Source organism: Sturnira hondurensis, unplaced genomic scaffold, assembly GCF_014824575.4.
Source record: "Sturnira hondurensis isolate 20B ecotype Veracruz unplaced genomic scaffold, ASM1482457v3 Scaffold0013559, whole genome shotgun sequence".
Classification (NCBI taxonomy): Eukaryota; Metazoa; Chordata; class Mammalia; order Chiroptera; family Phyllostomidae; genus Sturnira; species Sturnira hondurensis.
The window spans coordinates 5,882,554-5,903,208 of record NW_028086190.1 but is presented as its reverse complement, the minus strand read 5'-3'; the positions used below and the strand labels follow the sequence as shown (position 1 = coordinate 5,903,208).

The window sequence follows — 20,655 nt, the reverse complement described above, 5'->3', positions numbered from 1 at the left end:
CTTGCTGGTGGCCTGTAAGGCAATAGCAGGAGAGTTGGCAGGGACTTATTTGAGGTCCTCTCTTCTGCAAAGTGGAGGAGACTTTGGGAGTTTACACACTTTTAGAAAGTTGTTCACTTCCTGACAAAAACTGTTCCCTCAAGCCTCTCACCACTGCACACTGAATGTGAAGGTGAAGTGTCAAAGAGCAGACGCTTCTCTACACTCAGCACTCACAGGTACCAAGCTTTCACCTCATACACTCTGTACAGTCGCCAATAACAAGAGAAATGGCTGGAGCTATAGAAATATAATTGATAAAGATCATACCCTATGATCAAACTCTGAACAACTACAAAGGAAGATATGGAGAGAGTGGGCAACTACTGATATCAGCTCAGAATTTTTAAAAAGTGATTATTTTGACATCAGGTGGCAAGGGGCTGTTGATTCACAGGGAACAGTGCAGCAGACTGGTGAACAGTGAAATAAATACCAAGATGATAAGAAAGTGGTATTTGTATATTTCCCTCAGCCACCGTTAGTGAAAAGTTGAACCAGATCCACAGTGAGGAGGTTCTGCAGTTAATACTATCACACTTCAGTTGAATCTACATATTAATTGCAGTTTGATGCATGTGTGTGCACATGTTTAAATATTTAATACACTGTTCATTTTATACTGTATGTTCAGTCATTCTTTACTATTTACAACTAAATAGATATTTCCGAGGAAAACAAAATAATTAAAGGGCTCATTTGGGGATCGTTAAGGAGCAGTTACGTTAAGTAACCTTTGCATTAAAGTTCTAGGTACCTAGGTAAGTGGGACAGACTGATAGACAGGAGCAAGCAAGCACTTGTCTTTCTTTGACGACACACACTACATGTACACCTAGCCTTCCAGACCTCAGAATTCTATAAAGAATCTGAAAGGGACTCTTTTCAGGTAGCTTACTTGGTCAACATTGGTTTCGCATCATTGACTGGGGTGACCTCTACTGAAATGGTCCTAAGTATCTTATGTTTCCCATCTGACAACTGGATTACGAAGTCATCAGCAAGGTTCTCTGAGTCATCATGCGCATACACCAGCTTCATTCCTGGAAGAAGGGGGAAAAGAGAGGAAGTAAATCTTTCTCATGATTGGACAATTTCAAAACATGTCAGATAATTGTTTTCTTTTCCACTCCATTGGTATTAGCAACAGATCATTAATCAGTGCAACAGGGGGTGAAATTAAACTGTTTTATGAAGTAAATGTATCCTCTTAATTGATTAAAAATTCATATTTAAATACTTCAATATTTGATAAAATCTTAATCAAAATCAGTGAGAAAAGGACATATGACTTAGTAAACGACATGAGAACAATGGTGTCACAGTGCTCAGATGAAACAGAAAATTGTTCATTATGTGGGGGAAATCATGATTCGATTCCTGCCCTACCTCAAGTCAAAACGAAAATAAATTCTAGGTGTATCAAACTTTAGGTATACAACTGTTTTTAAACCTATATAGCACAAGTGGCAAACACAAGGCCCGGGGGCCGAACCCAGCCCTCCACCTTGTTTTATCCTTTCGGTACCTTGTTTCTACTCAACAGCAGCGCTGAGCTCTCGCTTAACTGTTAGCGAGTAGTCACACTTACACCCACCCGCCTAACATTACAGTCGGCCCTTTGAAGGCAACCGCGAGGCCGATGTGGCCCCTGGTGACAATGAGTCTGACACCCATAGAGCATTCCACATGGAAATATAAAGAGACCCAGAAAGCCAAAACAGTGTTGAGAAAGAATAATTTTGGAGAACTCACAATTTTTTTATCTCTGTACTTAAAAACTAAAGGAAAAGGAAAATAAAATATGAAAAACCTTATTTGTAACATGTGACAAAAATATAAAACAATATTTAATGTTCTGTTATAAATTGATATGAATTGACAAAAGATTGGGCAAAGGACATTATCGGGCAATTCTCAAAAGGTGAAACGTGGTCAGTAAACATAAAAATAGTTTCAATTTTAGTCAAAATCTAAGAATTTCAAATCAAGATAATAATGAGAGACTGTTACTGACTCCCAAATTTGCAAAGGTTTTTAAAAACAATATTAGTGATTGACTAGGAAATAGTCAATAGGCTTATGTGCATGGTGGCTGTGGCCATTTTTCCCCTAAAAGTATTCTAAATTCACACCTTTTTTTGCCAGGTAATTTCATTATAAAAATTTATGAAAAAGATAAGAGATGTGCACCAAGATTTATGTTATATAAATATATGTAAAATATGTTTATTGATATATCAAGAAATTAAAAGCTATCTGCATATTAAAAATAGAAGACAGTTTTATACAAAATAACATGTACTATGTCCATTAAAAGAAAAACTGTAATCATCACAAACTAGATTTTTTATTAATATTTTAAAAATAAAAAAGATGCTTAAAATAGTTAATAATGAACANAATTTATGAAAAAAATAAGAGATGTGCACCAAGATTTATGTTATATAAATATATGTAAAATATGTTTATTGATATATCAAGAAATTAAAAGCTATCTGCATATTAAAAATAGAAGACAGTTATACAAAATAACATGTACTATGTCCATTAAAAGAAAAACTGTAATCATCACAAACTAGATTTTTTATTAATATTTTAAAAATAAAAAAAGATGCTTAAAATAGTTAATAATGAACAGATTACATAATATGCTAGGAGATTTATGAGTTCTATATGCTTGGGGTTGGGGAATGTGCGTGAGAACATACTAAAGTTAAGAAAAATATAGCGATAAATGAACCAAAAATAACAAAGAAGTGAAAATCTAATCTCTGTGAATGTCACCAAAATATTAACTTATATGAACAAACTTTATTTTTCTTTTGAATGACTGTATAGTTAAACTTCTATATGTGTATAATTATTTAACCTAACAATTACCATAAATATTATTTTTTAAAACTGACTTTTTGAGTGTAAAATTTGAATTATTTCTTTTCCTGTATTGTAAATCTGGAAAAAATATTGTAACAATAAATTGTATTATTTGCTACACATGTTTTGATTTGGTAATGTCATTTAAGCTCCAGAATTTATAGCTTTGCGATTGAGAAGAACTGAGAAATATAAGAATGAGCCTTTGAGCTTCCAACATGAGATGACTATTGCAAAATTAACCTTGTGGCAGAGAGCTTGCATTCTCATTGAGGAAAGGGAAAAACAGTAAGGACTACTGACCAAGCACTAAGATGAAGCACAGAAAAGGAATGGTTTGGAGGATCTCGGTGGGCTCCATGGAGGAGGTCAATAGGAAACTGGTTCTGAAGACACAGTATTGTCTAGACACCCGGTGAGGGAGGGGGAAGGGCCCTCCAGGATGGAGAAGCAGAAGCTCACATGAAGACAGGAAGGAGAGTGAGAACACGCAGTGGTTCTTGACGCGCACAGTTTTCTCAAATATTTAAAAGTATTTTTATATATAGAAAATGGGTTTATATCATTTTTTAAATAAGAGTAATTAAAAATGTAATTCAGGCTACTACTATTTCAATGTTTCATTTCCTTAAAGAGGAAATTCTCTTCTCAGAGAGCAATGAATTATTATATATGGTTCTATATTTGTTTCAAATGTGGAAATTTTGGCAGACAAATCTCTTCAAATTTAGTTTCATGATCTCAATGGTTTTAAAAAGGAAATTTTTAATATGACATTAAAAGCTTTAGCTAAATACCAAGAATCATAAATGTCATTTTTACTGATGCTCTAAAAGTGAACGAAAATGTATTTTTTTCTTTTTAATTACTCACTGTCTTCAGCTGGATCTTCTTGCCCTACATTAATCCAGAGCCAAGAGAAAACCCTTGAGGTATAAATGAATAAAGTAGATAAATGCCATTTCTTTACTTCCTATTTCTCTGATTTATTTTTATCTTTTCTGGGTTAAATTATTGAAACGAGCACAAACAAAAGTGAAACATGATATACCATTCTTGAGAAGTTCCATGGAAAAGTTGGAAACAATTTCATGCTTCTGGCCAGGGCTGGCTGGCTGATTATACTGAGGAAAGTCTTTCCTAGATGCCCCGCTGATCAGGAGGCCATGACGTGGTTTCTGAGTGATGCTGAACAGCAAGGGGTCCCTGGGAACATCCAGGTCAGCAGCGTTGATGATGGAAGAATCCAGCTCTTTCATCTGCCCTTCACACACCTACAACAACAGACAGCAAGTCAGAAAAGTCAGCTGTGTGCAAAATAAAACTGGCCTTTCTTTTGGCCAGTTGGTCAAAAGAAAAATTTTAGGATACCCTACTGCAAATTTTCCATGAGATTGGTGTGTTATGAGTCCTAAGTATTTGCTGGTTTAACACAACCTTAGAAGATATGAACACATCTATTTAATCTCTTTCACATTTTTACTAAAGATTTCAAAGCATTGTATTTCCATGATAGATGAGGGATACTGGGTGCGTGTAAAATTTCATAATTCAAAAGTTGGCGGGGGAAAGCAACCAAAAGATGCTTGCTTTCTGGAAGTCACCAAGAAGTTCACTTGTAAAACTGACTGAGATGGACCCCTCACCTTCAGATCCTAATCTGTCCCTTTAACCTTCTGAATCTTGTTCCTTTTGTAATTCATGTGTTTCTATTTTAGAAATGGCACACATATCTGCTATACACCCTGGGGGTGTTTGGTATTCTTAAATTTTTGTCATTGCACTAAAAACTTCTGTATTTTGATGGAAATCAATCATTGAGAAGGGTGCTTCTGGATGAAAAATGTAAATTTTAATTCTGGGCCCCTCATTTCTCTCCAGTCCTCACATGTCTAATTTTCCTGAACTACCTTCCTCCACTCACACCTCACATCAGGTTTCTACTCCTTTAAGCACAAATAGAAGGGAATGTATTTTATTTCATGTAGGGCCTAGTCATTTAGAACTTGATGTAGTACTTAGCTCTCTTGATCTTCTTTTTCTCACAATAAGAACAAGGAAATAGAAACATTCCTGCTTTCTATTTTGAAATATAGTAAGATATAATTAATAAGAGCATATCAATTTAACATTTACTTATCAGAAATCTGCAATATCACTATGCTACATTTGTGGGGAATGCAAATATTCTGAAGAATTGATGTTAGATGGAATCGTGAAGGTCTATCTATCAATAATTATAACACAAGGAAGAAAATATCCAATGCTACTAAATATGGCCAAACAAGAAGTGAAAAGGGAAGAGAAGATCAGGAATGTCATTATGGCTGAGTGGGCATTTTAGCCTTGAAAGATATACAAGGTCTGTCCAAAAAATATTCAGCCATGTAATATGAAAAATAGAGACATTTATTGAAGACACAAGAAACACTGTACATAGTCCCCTTCAAAGTAGACATCTTGGGACCTCACACAGTTTTCCCAGCATCTCTTCCACTATTCAAAACACTTTGCAAAATGCTTTGTTTAAATCTCCATCAGCTGTCCTGTCATATTTTCCTGAATCTCATCAATGGTCTGAAATCTTTTTCCTTTCAAAGGTAGTTTTGGGAAAAGCCAAAAGACCCAGAGTGCCAAATCTGGGCTGTAGGGAGACTGAGTCACCTAGGAGATTCAATATTTTGCCAAAAAACTCTACATGAGACATGATGCAAGAGCAGGTGAGTTGTCGTGATGAAGCTGCCAATCAACAGTTCGCCACAGCTGTGACCGTTTTCACCATATTGCTTCTCTCAACTGACAAGGAACATTGACGTAGTACTCATTAATTTATTGGCCTGGAGTGGCATACTTGTGATGGAACCTACCTTCCCAATTGAAAAAAAAAAAAACCCCAACAGTTAAGAAAAAAAAAAAGACAGTTAAGGAGTTCCATAGGTAGAAATGCGTCACTTCCTTGCACCAACCAAAAGAAGGATAATAACCAATTTAAAAACAAAACACAACCAGAACTGCCAGAAAATTTAACTGCATGGAAGTCCAACAACCAAGGAGTTGAAGAAACATTCATCCAGACTGGTAGGAGGGGCAGAGATGGAAAGCCAAGGCAGAAAGGACATACAGGCTGGTGAACCTGGTGGTCAAGGCAGCAGATGGCAGATGGGATTTCTCACATTCACATGCAGATAAGCTAGGAGGAACACCTGGGGAATGAGACAGACTGCACAACCCAGGGTTTCAGCAGGAGAAAAATAAAGCCTCAAAACTCTGGCTATAAAAATCTCCGGGGGTTGCAGTGGTATGAGAAACTCTCAGCCTCACAGGAGAGTCTTTTGGAGAGGCCCCTATGGGATCCTAGAAGGTACACAAACCCACCCACCCAGGAGTCATCACCTGAAAGGGCACAATCTGCTTGGAGGAATTGAGGGAAGTGATGGAATGGGAGGTAAGAGCCAAGCACATGGCATTGTCCCCTCTCTGACTCCCACCCAAAATACAGCACTACAATGCAGCGAGTGGGTTGAAATGTCCTGGCAAATACCTAACGCTCCACCCCTCACAATGTAACAGATGCCTGGAGATGAAGAAATATGGCCCAAATGAAAGGACAAACTCCAGAAAAAGAACTAAGTGACAAGGAGATAGACAACCTATCAGATGCAGAGTTCAAAACACTGGTAATCAGGATGCTCACAGAAATGGTTGAGTATAGTTGCAACAAAGAAGAAAAATGAAGGCTATGCAAAGTGAAGTAAATGAAAATGTACAGGGAGCCAACAGTAAAGGGAAGGAAACCAGGATTCAAATAAACAGTTTAGGGCAGAAGGAAGAAATAAACATCCACCAGAAACAAAATGAAGAAACAACAATTCAAAAAATGAGGAGAGGCTGAGTAACTTCTGGAACAACTTTAAACATTCTAACATCTGAATCACAGAGGTGCCAGAAGGAGAAGAGGAAGCGCAAGAAATTGAAAACTGCACTTCCAGCCAAGACGGAGGTGTAGGTGCAGACACTGTGCCTCTTTGCACAATCAAATTTAAAAACAACAAAGATTTAGAAACAAAAACACAACCAAACAGACAAAAAAGTAAACTGTACCGAAATGACAACAATGAACCATTCATCCAGACTGGTAAGACGGGTGGAGTCAGCAGCATACAGAGAGGGGTCTTGGCAGGAGGAGGCAGTGATTGGTGACCCGGGCGGGTGTGGGGCGAAAACCCAGTAAGGCTCACAAGGCAGCTGGCTGACTTCAGACACACATTTGCGGAGAAACCAGGCAGGTTTAAAAATGGTCAGTGAGACACACCTCGCAACCCAGGGCCCCAGCGACAGGAAATAAAGCCTAAAAGCACCGATTAGAAAAACTTTGGGGGGGGGCTGAGGTGCTGGGAGAGGCTCCTAGCCCCACAGGAGAGTTCATTGGGGAGACCCACAGAGACCTAGAATGAACACAAGCCCACCCAACCAGGAACCAGAACCAGAAGGGCCCAATTTGCTTGTGGGAAGCAGTAGAGGGGACCAAAATCCAAGAGAGAGTGGAACAAATGCCATTGCTCCCTTTCTGACCCCACCCCCAGTTACAACCCAGTAACTGGGCTGACCTGCCCTGGTGAACACCTAAGCTTTCTCCCCTCACACCTAACAGGCACAAACAGACCAAAACATTATGGCTCAAGCAGAAGAACAGCTCAAAGCCCTAGAGCCAATACTTCTAAGTGACCAAGAGATAGCCAACCTATCAGATGCACAGTTCAAAACACTGATGATCAGGATGCTCACTGAACTGGTTGATTTTAGTCACAAATTACATGAAAAATGAAGGCTATACTAAGTGAAATGAAGCAAATTGCACAGGGAACCAATAGTGATGAAAACAAATCTGGGACTAAAATCAATGGAATGGATCAGAAGAAAGAAAGAAATGACCAGACATAAAAGAATGAAGAAGCAAGAATTCAAAACAATCAGGAGAGGTTTAGGAACCTCCAGGACATCTTTAAACATTCCAACATCCAAATTATAGGGGTACCAGAAGGGGACAAGGAACAGCAACAAGTGGAAAACTTATTTGAACAAATAATAAAGGAGAACTTCCCCAATCTTACAAAAGAAATAGACTTCCAGGAAGTCCAGGAAGGTCAGAGTCCCAAAGAAGGTGGACCCAAGAAGGAACACACCAAGGCACATCATAATTATATTACTGACATTTAAAATGAAGGAGAGAATCCTAGAAGCAGCAAGAGATAAGTGGACAGTCACCTACAAAGGAGTTCCCATCAGACTGTCAGCTGATTTCTCAAAAGAGACCTTACAGGCAGGAAGGGGCTGGAAAGAAGTATTCCAAGTCATGAAATCCAAAGACCTATATCCAACATTGCTCTATCCAGCAAAGCTTTCATTTAGAATGGAACGGCAGATAAAGAGCTTCTTAGTTAAGGTCAAGTTCAAGGAGTTCATCATCACCAAGCCTTTATTACATGAAATGTTAAAGGAACTTATCTAAGAAAAAGAAGATAAAAAATATGAACAGTGAAAGGACAGCAAACACACAGTTATTAACAACCACACCTAAAACAACAGCAAACTAAGTGGACAACTAGATAAGGAGTGGAACCATAGAAATGGAGATCACATGAAGGGTTACCAACAGGGGAGTAGGAGGAGGAGAAATGGGGAGAAGGTACAGAGAATAAATAGCATAGATGGTAGGTAGAATATAGACAGGGGGGAGGGTAAGAATATGGGATATGTAGAAGCTAAAGAACTTGTGACACATGGACATCAACTAAAAGGGGGAATGGGGGAGGGGGTGTGCACAATGAAGGGGAATGAAGGGGGAAATGGGACAACTGTAATGGCATAATCGATAAAATATATTTTTTAAAAAAGAAAAGAAAAGCAATGTGCACAAGTCAGCAGGTGCACCCTTGATTAAAAAGAAAAAAAGACATTGAAAACCTATTTGAAAAAATAACGAAGAAAAACTTTCCCAATCTGACAAAGGATATAGACTTCCAGGAAGTCCAGGAAGCTCAGAGAGTCCCAAAAGAGTTGGATCCAAAAAGAAACACACCAAGACACATCATAATTAAGTTACCCAAGATTAAAGATAAGGAAAGAATATTAGAAGCAGCAAGAGGAAAGGAGACAGTCACCTACAAAGGAGTTCCCATAAGACTATCAGCTGGTTTCTCAAAAGAAACCTTTCAGGGAAGAAGGGACTGGAAAGAAGTATTCAAAATCAGGAAAAGCAAGGACCTACAGTCTAGATTACTCTATTCAGCAAAGCTATCATTTAGAATGGAAGGGCGGATAAAGCGCTTCTCAGATAAGGTCAAGTTAAAGCAGTTCATCATCACCAAGTCCTTATTATATGAAATGTTAAAGGGACTTATCTAAGAAAAAAATCAAAACTATGAACAGTGGAATGACAACAAACTCACAACTATCAACAACTGAACCTAAAAAACAAAAACAAAAACAAACTAAGCAAACACCTAGAACATGAACAGAGTCACAGAAATGGATATCACATGGAGGGAGGGGGTGAATGGGAGAAAAGGTACAGGGAATAAGAAGCATAAATGGTAGGTACAAATTAGATGAGGGGGGTGGATTAAGAATAGTATATAAAATGAAGAAGCCAAAGAACTTATATGTAAAACCCATGGACATGAACTAAGGGGGCAGGGAATGCTGGAGGGTGGAGAGGATGCAGGGCAGAGGGGGATAAGGGGAGAAAAAATTGGGACAATTGTAATAGCATAATCAATAAAATATACTTTAAAAAACACCACAGTTAACATGACTTGATCTTGCTGCAACTTTGCCACATCTCCTTCTCGACCATTTTTGCAGCGCTGGTGCCACATTTTTATTGGCACCGCACTCATTGCATCATCCCTGAAAGCCTTCTGAATTATTCCAATAGCTTCCATGGAGGAATGTTTACGTTTAAGGCAAAATCTGATGCAGATTCCTTGCTCTACTCACTCAGTCATTTCTAATGGAACAGCCACACAGGACACATGCTTACCCAATGGCATCGACCTCCCCCACTGACTAGTACAGAGAGGTTGTCATGTGCACACATGTGCATTCCAGTCTACTCTCCCTGGCTGCCAGGTTACATGGATGTTGCACAAACTATTCTCATTATATTAACAATGGCTGGACTTTTTCCGAACAGAACTCCTATGTGGTTTACATTTGTGAAAATCTCATTTCTCTTCAGCGTCTTTTATTGACTATAAAGGGAGCCTTCCTGCAACTGTTTTTCATTGAATTTGCATAATTAAGAATCATTTGCCATATCTAATTCCTAGGCTAAAATTATGTGATTTTTTAAATCTTCTACTTATTAAGGATGAAGATAGCTCCAAAATTTAATGCACAGTGATATAATTAGGAAATTGTCTTTGATGGTTACTTGTCTTATCTCTAAGAAATTTAATAAGGCAACCTAAAAATATGTTCCAATTATTCTTCATAGAATTTGGGACTCCTGGACTCATTACATAGCAACAATGCTAAATCAGTTCACGAGATGATTGGGACATTTTATTGAAAAACTGTGGGGTTCTTTTTTTGCCCATCTAATGGTTTATTGAGATTATAAATAAATGGTTTAGATCAATATACATATATAAAATATAGATACTGACTAGTGGACAGATTTGAAATGAATAATAATGTTAACTAAAATGTCACTTTTTTGCATGTTGCACACAACTGATGGAAGCTCAACTATCTACAAACTAAATATAGTTTTTGACAAGAAAGCAAAATAAATATAACTATCTTTTTGAATAATCTAAACAGTGCTCCACATTTGTTATACTTTAATCGTTTCTCTAAGGAATGCTCAGGTAAAAAGCATGCTTACTTTCAGAGAAGAGCAAGAAACAATTTCCCAGTGTCCTAATTATTTCAAACACCCAAACCCTAAACCCTGGAGACCTTCAAGACAGTAGAGGTAGATGCAGAAGAATCAATTTGTATGTTTTTTTCTGTCTCATAGTTATGTAAGGCAGAAGCTGGCACTTAAATCTCATTGTCTGTTGGCTCCCACTTACCATTAAGTTTCAGTAGAAAACAAAAAATCAAGTGAAGACGTCTGCATTTTTTAGTGAAAAATAAGGTAAGATAATAATTTAAAAATAGGTGATATTTGCTTCAGTCAATGTCAGAAAAAAAAAAAGAGGACAAACATAACAACCACAATAATCCAAATGGCACCTATTCACTGAGTCGTGCCTGGCCATCTTGACCACCATGGCTACCCCTAAGGGAGACTTACTATGCATTGTGCAGATGAGGAAACAGAGTCATGGGGAGATAACACATCCCCAACCCTGTAACTAGCAAACTGCAATTCCAAAGTACCTCTTATTCCATAGTTTGGGCTCATCCATTTAGTCAGGCTTGGCTGTAGCTATGCCTGGATTAAATCATCACATGAAAAAATAGAAGTGTTTCAAAAGAATTCTATGCTGTTATCAAAAATTTAACATACATAATTATTTTTAAAGTAGAGTAGCAGGTATAATATGTTCCCTGATTTGTAAATAGACACATACAGAAAAACCACACATACACAAAATGTGTTAAGTATACCTGAACTAATGTAAGTTGACAAGGTGAAAATAAAAACCAGAAAAATGATGAGAGAGAAATAGAAACTTGTGATCTTACAGTAATATTCTGTACCACAAAGTCAGGAGCTTCATCATTTGTGGGGTTGATTGTAATGTAAAATGGTATCTCCAAGGAGCGGCGTTTCCCATCTGTGACGCACACCGTGAACCGGTCAGCTGTTGGTTCCATCCTCAGGTGCCTGGACTGCACGTAGTTAATGTGCAAAGCCTTCATGTCTTTCCACCTAAACGCAGCTAAAGCACACCAAGATAAAGGAGGTAAATGAGAAAATCATTTTTATTCTAAGCTACTAGTCCTTAATCCTTTAATCAACAGCCTATTTCTCAGCAAAGCAAACAAGAGATCATAGCAGTTGACCTAAGAATCAGCTACCAGGGGCTGCTACAAAGACTGTCAACTGTCAACATAAAGCTGATATTCATAAATGCTAAGGAAGGGTTCAAATGTGCATGGAGAACAGAAGGGCAATAAGTGCTACCCAGGATGTGTAGGGACTTCATGACCAGTCTTCACATACTTGGGTCAATGAAATTGTCTTTTGGTTAAAACAACTTCTGTATCAGTGGTTCTTGTCATGATTCATTCAGAAAAAGACCAACTCTCTGCCTTCCCAAAAAACTAAGAAAGTCCCTGTATCTTCCCTAGTAGATGAGAAAGACAGAGTCCAGTGTTTTCTAAGCCATTCACTGAGTGAAGAATGTGGGCTGTGGAGAAAATCAACCCTTTACAGTTTTACCTTTCCTCTCCCAAGGCCTCAGTTTTCTCACTATATATTAACTTTTTCCTGATAGAAGGTTGGTAATTTTTTTAAATACCAAATAAAGGGGTGTGTAAGAAAAGAGAAAGAAACCATCTCTTTCAAATAAAAGCAAAACAAGAGTCAATCATCTGCCGGCTTTGCATTCATATTAAGCAACTGGTTGGATTGAGTAGAATCAGTTGACCTGCTGTTTGATATTTTGACAACACCTTCATCAAAAGAGAAAAATGTTCAATGTTGTGCATTAAGTTCATACAGAAACACTGTATAAACTTTAATGCAATTAATCTTTTCCCTCTAGCTTTACTGAGATATAATTGACATATAATACTGTGTAAGTTTAAGGTGATGAGTTAACACACACATTTGCTGCAAAATGTTTACACAATAGGGTTAGGTAACACATCATTCACCTCACATCATTACCATTTTGTTGTTGAGGCAGCGAGAACATTTAAGAAGACTAGTAACACAACCTTCAAATCTACAGTGCACTATTGCTAACTACAGTTCCCACACGGTACCTTAGATGCCCATAAATTATTCATTTTCATAGGTAAAATTTTCTCTTATCCTGAAGTAAACTTGCATGCATGGAAAATTTCAGTTAAAATTAAAAATAATAACATTCAAAAGTACCAGTCATAATAATTTCTTAAATGTATATCATGATTTGACCATTATTAAGTCCTTACCCAGTGATTGAGCATGATCTAGCCAGTAAGAGTATAAACACAGGCAAGTTATTGCTGGTCATGAAACTGACTTACCTATTCTTATGCCCATATTGCTTTTCTCAAAACCCACAGAAGGTAGCGTATTTTCTAGGTAGCCAAACTGGGGGGGAGAAATCAGAACAAATTCCAAATCATCTGCTGCTGTGTCAGGGTCAGTGGCTGACAAATGGTTAATGGTGAGGGCTGCTGAGAAACCCTCATCTACCACAAACATGGTACCTGCATACAAATAATAATGCAATTATGACTTAGCGTGAAATCCTCTAATCAGAATAGTGAGGACAAAGGGAGTGATTGAAATTCCAATTCAGAGAAGTCTCCCATATGCAAATGCACTTCCACAGGAGATGTTCATTTCCTCTGGCATAATTCTTCTTACTGTGAAAATATTCAAGGCTAATGAGTGGAATTTGACTTATGGAATTACATTTTTTTCTTGTACAAGCAAACCAGACAATAATGGAAAGACAGCAGAAATACTAAATGCTTCAGTACAGCCCTTCAGTCATTCTCAAGGAACTCTGATTTCCCTTGTGTCTCTATAGAAGTGACAAATGAAAATAAGAATTGCCAAACTGTTTTTAATGATAAGCCACTAAATGTAGTTTATGGACTCTTCAAGATCAGTTGTTACCTCTGTTTATCAGAGTGTTAATTGCCTGCAAGCTATTATGAATTGCTCATAACCACCATTTTTTTATGCATTGGTACTTAATTATCCTGCAGGGACAATGCTTTCTTTCCAGAACATTGCTTGGGAGATAGTTTGCAAATTTCAATAACATTCATACATATGCTCACATTTTTTTTCTGAGTGACAGAACATATACATAATGCCTATGAAGAGATGACTTTCTTAAAAGCAAATATGGTTAAATGTATATAAATGGTCTCTCAGGTATACTCATTCTGATCTAATAGAAATTACTATGAATAAAATAAATTACTGTCTCTCCAGCAGGCAAATAGTATTTTCTCGTATGAAATAAAGCCAGAATATTTGAAGATTCTGATGTTGTCCTCATCCCAACATACACACATGCACACACACACACGCTTGCATTCTCTCTCCATACAGAATTATCTAAGCTTTTAAACAATTCTTCTGCCCTGTAATCTTTTATGGATTTGGGATTTTCCATAAATGTGCATTAAGGCAGTTATTGGAAGTAATTCTGTATCATGGTTTTCTATTCTGACTACAAGTAAAGTGCATTATTTCACTGAACCACGGCTATGTGACTAGGTGAGGTAATAGGATTTGAACAGAAAAAACATTGTCACCTATTGCAATTGAAGGTGGTTGGTTGTCCACTGGATGTACTGTGATGTTGAGACCATACACTGGAAAGGACTCATGAAGAGGAACAGATGGATGAGGTCCATTGTAGCAACAGCCCTTCGCCGAAGGGCCAGCTTCTTCATCTGAAACCACTAACGTGATGGTGTCATAACAAGGCACCAGGCCAATCTCACCACCTGGAAGATGCAACCATAGCTGAAACCTGACTTTGTAAAATTATTGAATACCAAGATGAAATCTACTTAAACCTCTTCTACAAGTATGGAGTGTCAAGAACAGGAAGTTATGTGGCTAAAAAGTAAACCTCAATTTTATCACTATGAAATTTGAGTCATGAAAATGATGCAAAACTGCTTGTCCATCTGTTGCCTTTTGTGAAATTCTTGCTGAACACCTATCACCAAATGGAGGGGCAAGACAGGGCTAATGAGGGTCTGAGAGTTCACAAATGACCAAGGAAGGGACACAAAACTAGTGATGGTTTCATTCTTCTCTCATAATTCTCTTTGGTAATTTCCTGCCCAGCTGCATTAACCACCTTAAATGAAAAACCATCAACCACATCATAGTTCCAAGAAATAGAAAAGCATGGCTAGGTGAAACACAGAGATAATTCACATTTTGCTATTTGTTTCAGTATTTTTCTCAGTATATAAAAGCCAAGACTTAACAAAATAAGAACAGCACCTGGAAAAGAAGTGACACTTGTTTTAATTTTCTTTATACTTTTTAGGATTTACACCTATGAGTTTCAAAATTCTCTCAACTTAGGCAGTGAGAGGGAGAAGAAAGATTAGATAGTTTGTCAGTGAACAAGACAGTCACTCCTGTATTACTAACAGCATTGAGGTGGTAGTGTTCATTATCCAGGGAACTGAGAAATTTTCCAGATGTGCTTTTGGAAATTCTCATGCATCGCTCTGAAAGTTCCAAAAGAAAAGCAATTATGCCTGAAGTTTTGATGGGACTAGAGCACAAAAGATCAGGGACCTCCTCACTTTTTCACAGGATGCACTGGTCACATCTACAGAGTATTGTGCTCGGTACTATTCTCCCTGTTTAAAAAAAGTCAAGTATTGATACAATGCAGAAGTGATGTTATTGAGTAACCAAATGGTTAAAGGGTGAGAAATTGTTTTAAGGAAAAATAGTGTTGAAGTTGAGAGAATCAGAATTAAATAGCCAGCCTTGGGAAAGATCAGGAAGATGGTGGCAGAGTAGGACAAAGGATTTCGCTTCCCTCCACACACTGAAGAAAAACTGGGCTGATCTGCAAAGGAGCACAGTGGATACCCGACAGGGACCCAGCATATAGGAAGGCAGGACTCCAGAGAGTGTAGAGGACACTGAATGACCAGAGGTCGAGGAGAGGAGATGACCACAGATCAACAAGGTACGAGGGAACAGCACAGAGGCTGCAGGCCCTCCGCTGGGCCGCACCAGGGCCCTCGCCAGGCCGCCTTGGTCTCTGAAAGCTGAGGGCGGGCAACAACAACCCTGGGAGAGAACTAGTCACCAGGACCCTCCCTATCTGGCAGGGCGCAGATTGGAAAACACCAGGAGAGATCGGTTTGCCTGTAGTGGCAGAGAGAGAGAAGTGGGCATTGGGAAGCAAACCAAAGAGCTCTGATAACCCGTGGAGTCAGGCTGTCGGCTTGGGAGAACTGAGAGTCGCCTGTGCGTTCCCTGTAGTGCGGGGCCTAAGCCGGCTCTCCCAAGTCTCAGGGAGCCTCAGACTACTGGCAGGGCCCCTGGAAGAGAGCCAGTTACCAGCTCCCTCCCTACCCAGCCAGCACAGACTGAGAAGCACTGGGAGTCAGGCTGTGGCTGTTGGCTTGGGGAAGTGAGAGTCGCCCGAGCGTTCCCTGTAGAGCAGGGCTTGAGCTGGCTCTGCCATAGTCTCGGGGGCCTCAGGAAGCTAGCAAAGCCCCTGGAAGACAGCCAGCCATCAGCTCCCTCCCTACCCAGCCAGGTGCAGACTGAAAAACCCAGGAGTCAGGCCATGGTTGCTGGCTTGGAAAAATTGGGAGTTGCCCTGTGTGTTCAGCCACAGCACTGGGAAAGGTCCGCACCCAAGCCTGCAAGACCAGGAAAGTCTGGCTGGGAGTGTGCACCCGCATGCCAAGCCAGGGCTGGGAAGCCTGGGGAAAAATATGCTCTCAGTGGGGCACAGGAGAGCGGCGCCAGTCTGGATCTTGGGAGGACACTGGAGAGACCAGTCGAGTTCACCGAGACTCGAGAAAGGCCACACTAATAGTCCCTCAGGCTGCTGCAGCTAGTGAGAACAGAAGAAAAGGTTTGACCAGCTGGAAACCAACAAGAGGACTAGGTGGAAGCAGAGAACCCCAAGATACCTGAAGGAGAATGCACCACTGAATTTCACAGGCATCCTACCACAGAAGTTCACACCATAAACCCAGGGAACCAGAACAGATCAATTTAAGAAGCTGAGGCCAACAAGAACAGTATCACAAACAATGGGAAGACAAAGAAACAATCCCCAAATGAAAGAAAAGGAGGAAGTCTCAGAAAGAATGTTAGATGAAATAGAGGCAAGTCAACTATCAGATATTGAATTCAAAGCACTGGTTCTCAGGAAATTCAAAGAGCTTACAACAAGCTACCAGAAACTACAGGGGAGCTACAATGAACTTTCTGCAAACTATGCAAACATGAAAAAGGAAATAGAAACAATCAGCAAAGGCCAGGAGGAAATGAAGAATGCAATTTCTGAACTGAAGAACACAGTAGAAGGTATGAAGAGTACGATCGATGAGTCAGAAGACCGCATAAGTGAGATCGAAGACAGGGTAGAAAGAATCTCCCAGACAGACCAAGTAATGGAAAAGAGAATCAGAAACAATGAGGAGAGTTTAAGAGAAATGCAAGACAATGTGAAACGTAATGATATCCGAATAATAGGAATACCAGAAGGAGAGGAAGAAGAACAAGGGATAGAAAACTTACTTGAAAGAGTAATAACGGAAAATTTTCCTAAGTTGAAGAGGGAGAAAGTCACACGAATCCAGGAATCGCAGAGAGTCCCAATCAGGTGGAACCTGAAGAGGCCTACTGTAAGACACATCATCATTAAAATGGCAAACCTCCAAGACAAAGAGAGAATCCTAAAGTCAGAAAGGGAGAAAAAGGAAGTAACATATAAGGGGGTCCCAATAAGGTTGGCTACTGACTTCTCAATGGAAACATTCCAAGCAAGAAGAGAATGGCAAGAAATATTCCGAGTAATGAGAAACAGAGGCCTACAACCAAGGCTACTTTACTCAGTAAGGCTCTCAATCAAGAGAGAAAGCCAAATAAATAGCTTCCAAGACAAAAGAAGTCTAAAAGAATATGCCTCCACCAAACTAGCTCTACAAGAATTACTAAAAGGAGTGCTTTAAGGAAAGGAAGGAAAAGAGAGAGACGGAGAGGAACACAGGTACATAAATGGCAATGATTAAGTACCTATCAATAATAATCTTATACGTAAATGGATTAAATGCACCAATTAAAAGACATAGAACAGCTGAATGGATAAGAAAGCATGACACACACATATGCTACCTACAAGAGACCCACATCAGGACAAAAGACCACCAGAGACTAAATGTGAAAGGATGGAAACAAATTTTCTAAGCAAATGGACAAGAAAAAAAGCCAGGCTAGCAATTCTCATATCAGACAAAATAGACTTCAAAAAAAAGGGCCATAAAGAGAACCAGAAGGTCACTTCACAATACTCAAAGGAAGAATCCACCAAGAAGACATTAACATCGTAAATATATGTGCACCCAACACAGGAGCACCCAAATATATAAAGAAAATCCTGGAGGACTTCAAGAAAGAGATTGACAGCAACACAATTACAGTAGGGGATTTTAACACCTCACTGTCAAAAATGGACAGATCTTCCAAACAAAATATCAACAAAATTATTGAAGCATTAAACGACACCCTAGATGAAATGGACCTAATTGATATATAGAGAGCCCTCCATCCCAAAGAAGCTAAATACACATTCTTTTCAAATGCACATGGAACATTTTCAAAGATAGACCACATGACAGGACACAAAATGAGTCTCAAAAAATTCAGGAAAATAGAAATCACACCAAGCATTTTCTCTGATCACAAGGGACTGAAACTGGAAACCAACCCCACAGAAAAAAAACCAAACACCCAAAAGCATGGAAACTGAATGGTATGCTATTAAACAATGAATGGGTCAAGATTGAAATTAGGGAAGAAATCAAAAAGTTTCTGGAAACAAATGAAAATGAACTCACAACAACCCAAAATGTATGGGACACAGTGAAGGCAGTCCTAAGAGGGAACTTCATAGCAATACAGGCTTACCTAAAGAAAATAGAAACATTTCAAACAAACAACCTAACCCGATGCCTGCAAGATCTCGAGGAACAACAACAAAGACAGCCCAGAGCAAGTAGAAGGAAGGAAACAAGCAAGATCAGAGCAGAATTAAATGACGTAGAGACTAAAAGCACAATTCTAAGGATCAATGAATCCAGGACCTGGGTTTTTTTAAAAGATAAACAAAATAAACAAACCTTTAAGTAGGCTCATCAAGAAAAGAGAGAGGAATCAAATAAACACAATCAGAAATGAAAGAGGAGAGATTACAACTGATACCACAGAAATAGAAGGGATCGTAAGAAATTACTATGAAGAACTGTATGCCAAGAAATTTAAAAACCTAGGAGAAATGGACAAATTTCTAGAAAAATATAATCTTCCAAAAATCAATGAAAAAGAAGCAGAAAACCTGAACAGGCCAATAACAGCAGATGAAATTGAAGAAGTAATCAAAAAACTCCCATCACACAAAAGCCCTGGACCAGATGGCTTCACAGGAGAATTCTGCAAAGCTTTTAAGGAAGAGCTAACCCCTATTCTTCACAGACTATTCCAAAAAATCCAAAAGGAGGGAAAACTCCCCAACTCTTTTTATGAAGCCAGCATCATCCTAAGTCCAAAGCCAGATAGAGACACAACAAAGAAAGAAAACTTCAAGCCAATATCGTTGATGAACATAGATGCTAAAATCCTCAATAGAATATTGGCAAATCGCATCCAACAACACGTCAAAAAAATCATACACCACGACCAAGTGGGATTCATCCCAGGGATACAGGATGGGTCAATATTCATAAATCAGTAAATGTAATACATCACATAAACAAAAGCAAAGACAAAAATCACATGGTCATATCAATAGATACAGAAAAAGCTTTTGATAAGGTACAACACCCATTTATGATAAAGGTACTCAGAAAAATGGGAATAGAGGGAGCATTCCTCAATATAATAAAGGCCATATATGAAAGACCTACAGCCAACATCATACTCAATGGGAAAAAACTAAAATATTTTCCACTATGATCAGGAACAAGACAAGCTTGCCCACTTTCACCACTTCTATTCAATATAGTATTAGAAGTTCTAGCCACAGCGATCAGAGAAGAAAAGGAAATAAAAGGCATCCAAATCGGAAAGAAGGAAACAAAACTGGCATTGTTTACAGATGACATGATAGTGTACATGGAAAATCCTATAGCCTCTACCAAAAAACTGCTCAAACTAATAAATGAATTTGCCAAAACAGTAGGATACAAAGTCAATATCCAGAAATCAAAGGCATTTTTGTATACCAACAATGTATCAGCAGAAGCAGAAATCAAGAAAAAATCCCATTCAATATAGCAAAAACAAAAATAAAATATCTGGGAGTAAACCTAACCAAGGAGGTTAAAGACCTGTACACAGAAAACCACACAACACTGAAGAAAGAAATCAAGGAAGACACAAACAAATGGAAACATATACCGTGTTCATGGATTGGAAGAATTAACATCATCAAAATGTCCATACTACCCAAAGCAATTTATAGATTCAATGCAATACCTATTAAAGTACCAATGGCGTATTTCACAGACATAGAACAAACACTTCAAAAATTTATATGGAACCAGAAAAGACCCCGAATAGCTGCTGCAATTTTGAGAAAGAAGAACAAAGTAGGAGGGATCACAATACCTGATATCAAACTGTATTACAAGGCCACTGTAATCAAAACAGCCTGGTACTGGCACAAAAACAGGCACATAGACCAATGGAATAGAACAGAGAGCCCAGAAATAAACCCAACTCTCTACAGTCAATTAATATTCGACAAAGGGGGCAATAACATAAAATGGAGTAAAGACAGCCTTTTCAACAAATGGTGTTGGGAGAACTGGACAGCTACATGCAAAAAA

General features: G+C 38.6%; 1 protein-coding gene across 8 annotated transcripts in view; it reads right to left on the bottom strand.

Annotated features, from left to right (window-relative positions):
- FREM1 (FRAS1 related extracellular matrix 1) overlaps nucleotides 1-20,655 on the bottom strand; it is a 178,701-nt gene that overhangs the window by 58,575 nt on the left and 99,471 nt on the right. For all 8 annotated transcript variants that reach the window (XM_037061941.1, XM_037061946.1, XM_037061945.1 and 5 more), the window contains exons 17-21: nucleotides 14,362-14,556; nucleotides 13,111-13,296; nucleotides 11,617-11,813; nucleotides 3,968-4,190; nucleotides 938-1,082 (exon numbers count right to left, since the gene is read on the bottom strand). In XM_037061941.1, coding sequence (XP_036917836.1) covers nucleotides 938-1,082; nucleotides 3,968-4,190; nucleotides 11,617-11,813; nucleotides 13,111-13,296; nucleotides 14,362-14,556 — 946 coding nt within the window. The remainder of the gene's footprint in view (nucleotides 1-937; nucleotides 1,083-3,967; nucleotides 4,191-11,616; nucleotides 11,814-13,110; nucleotides 13,297-14,361; nucleotides 14,557-20,655) is intronic.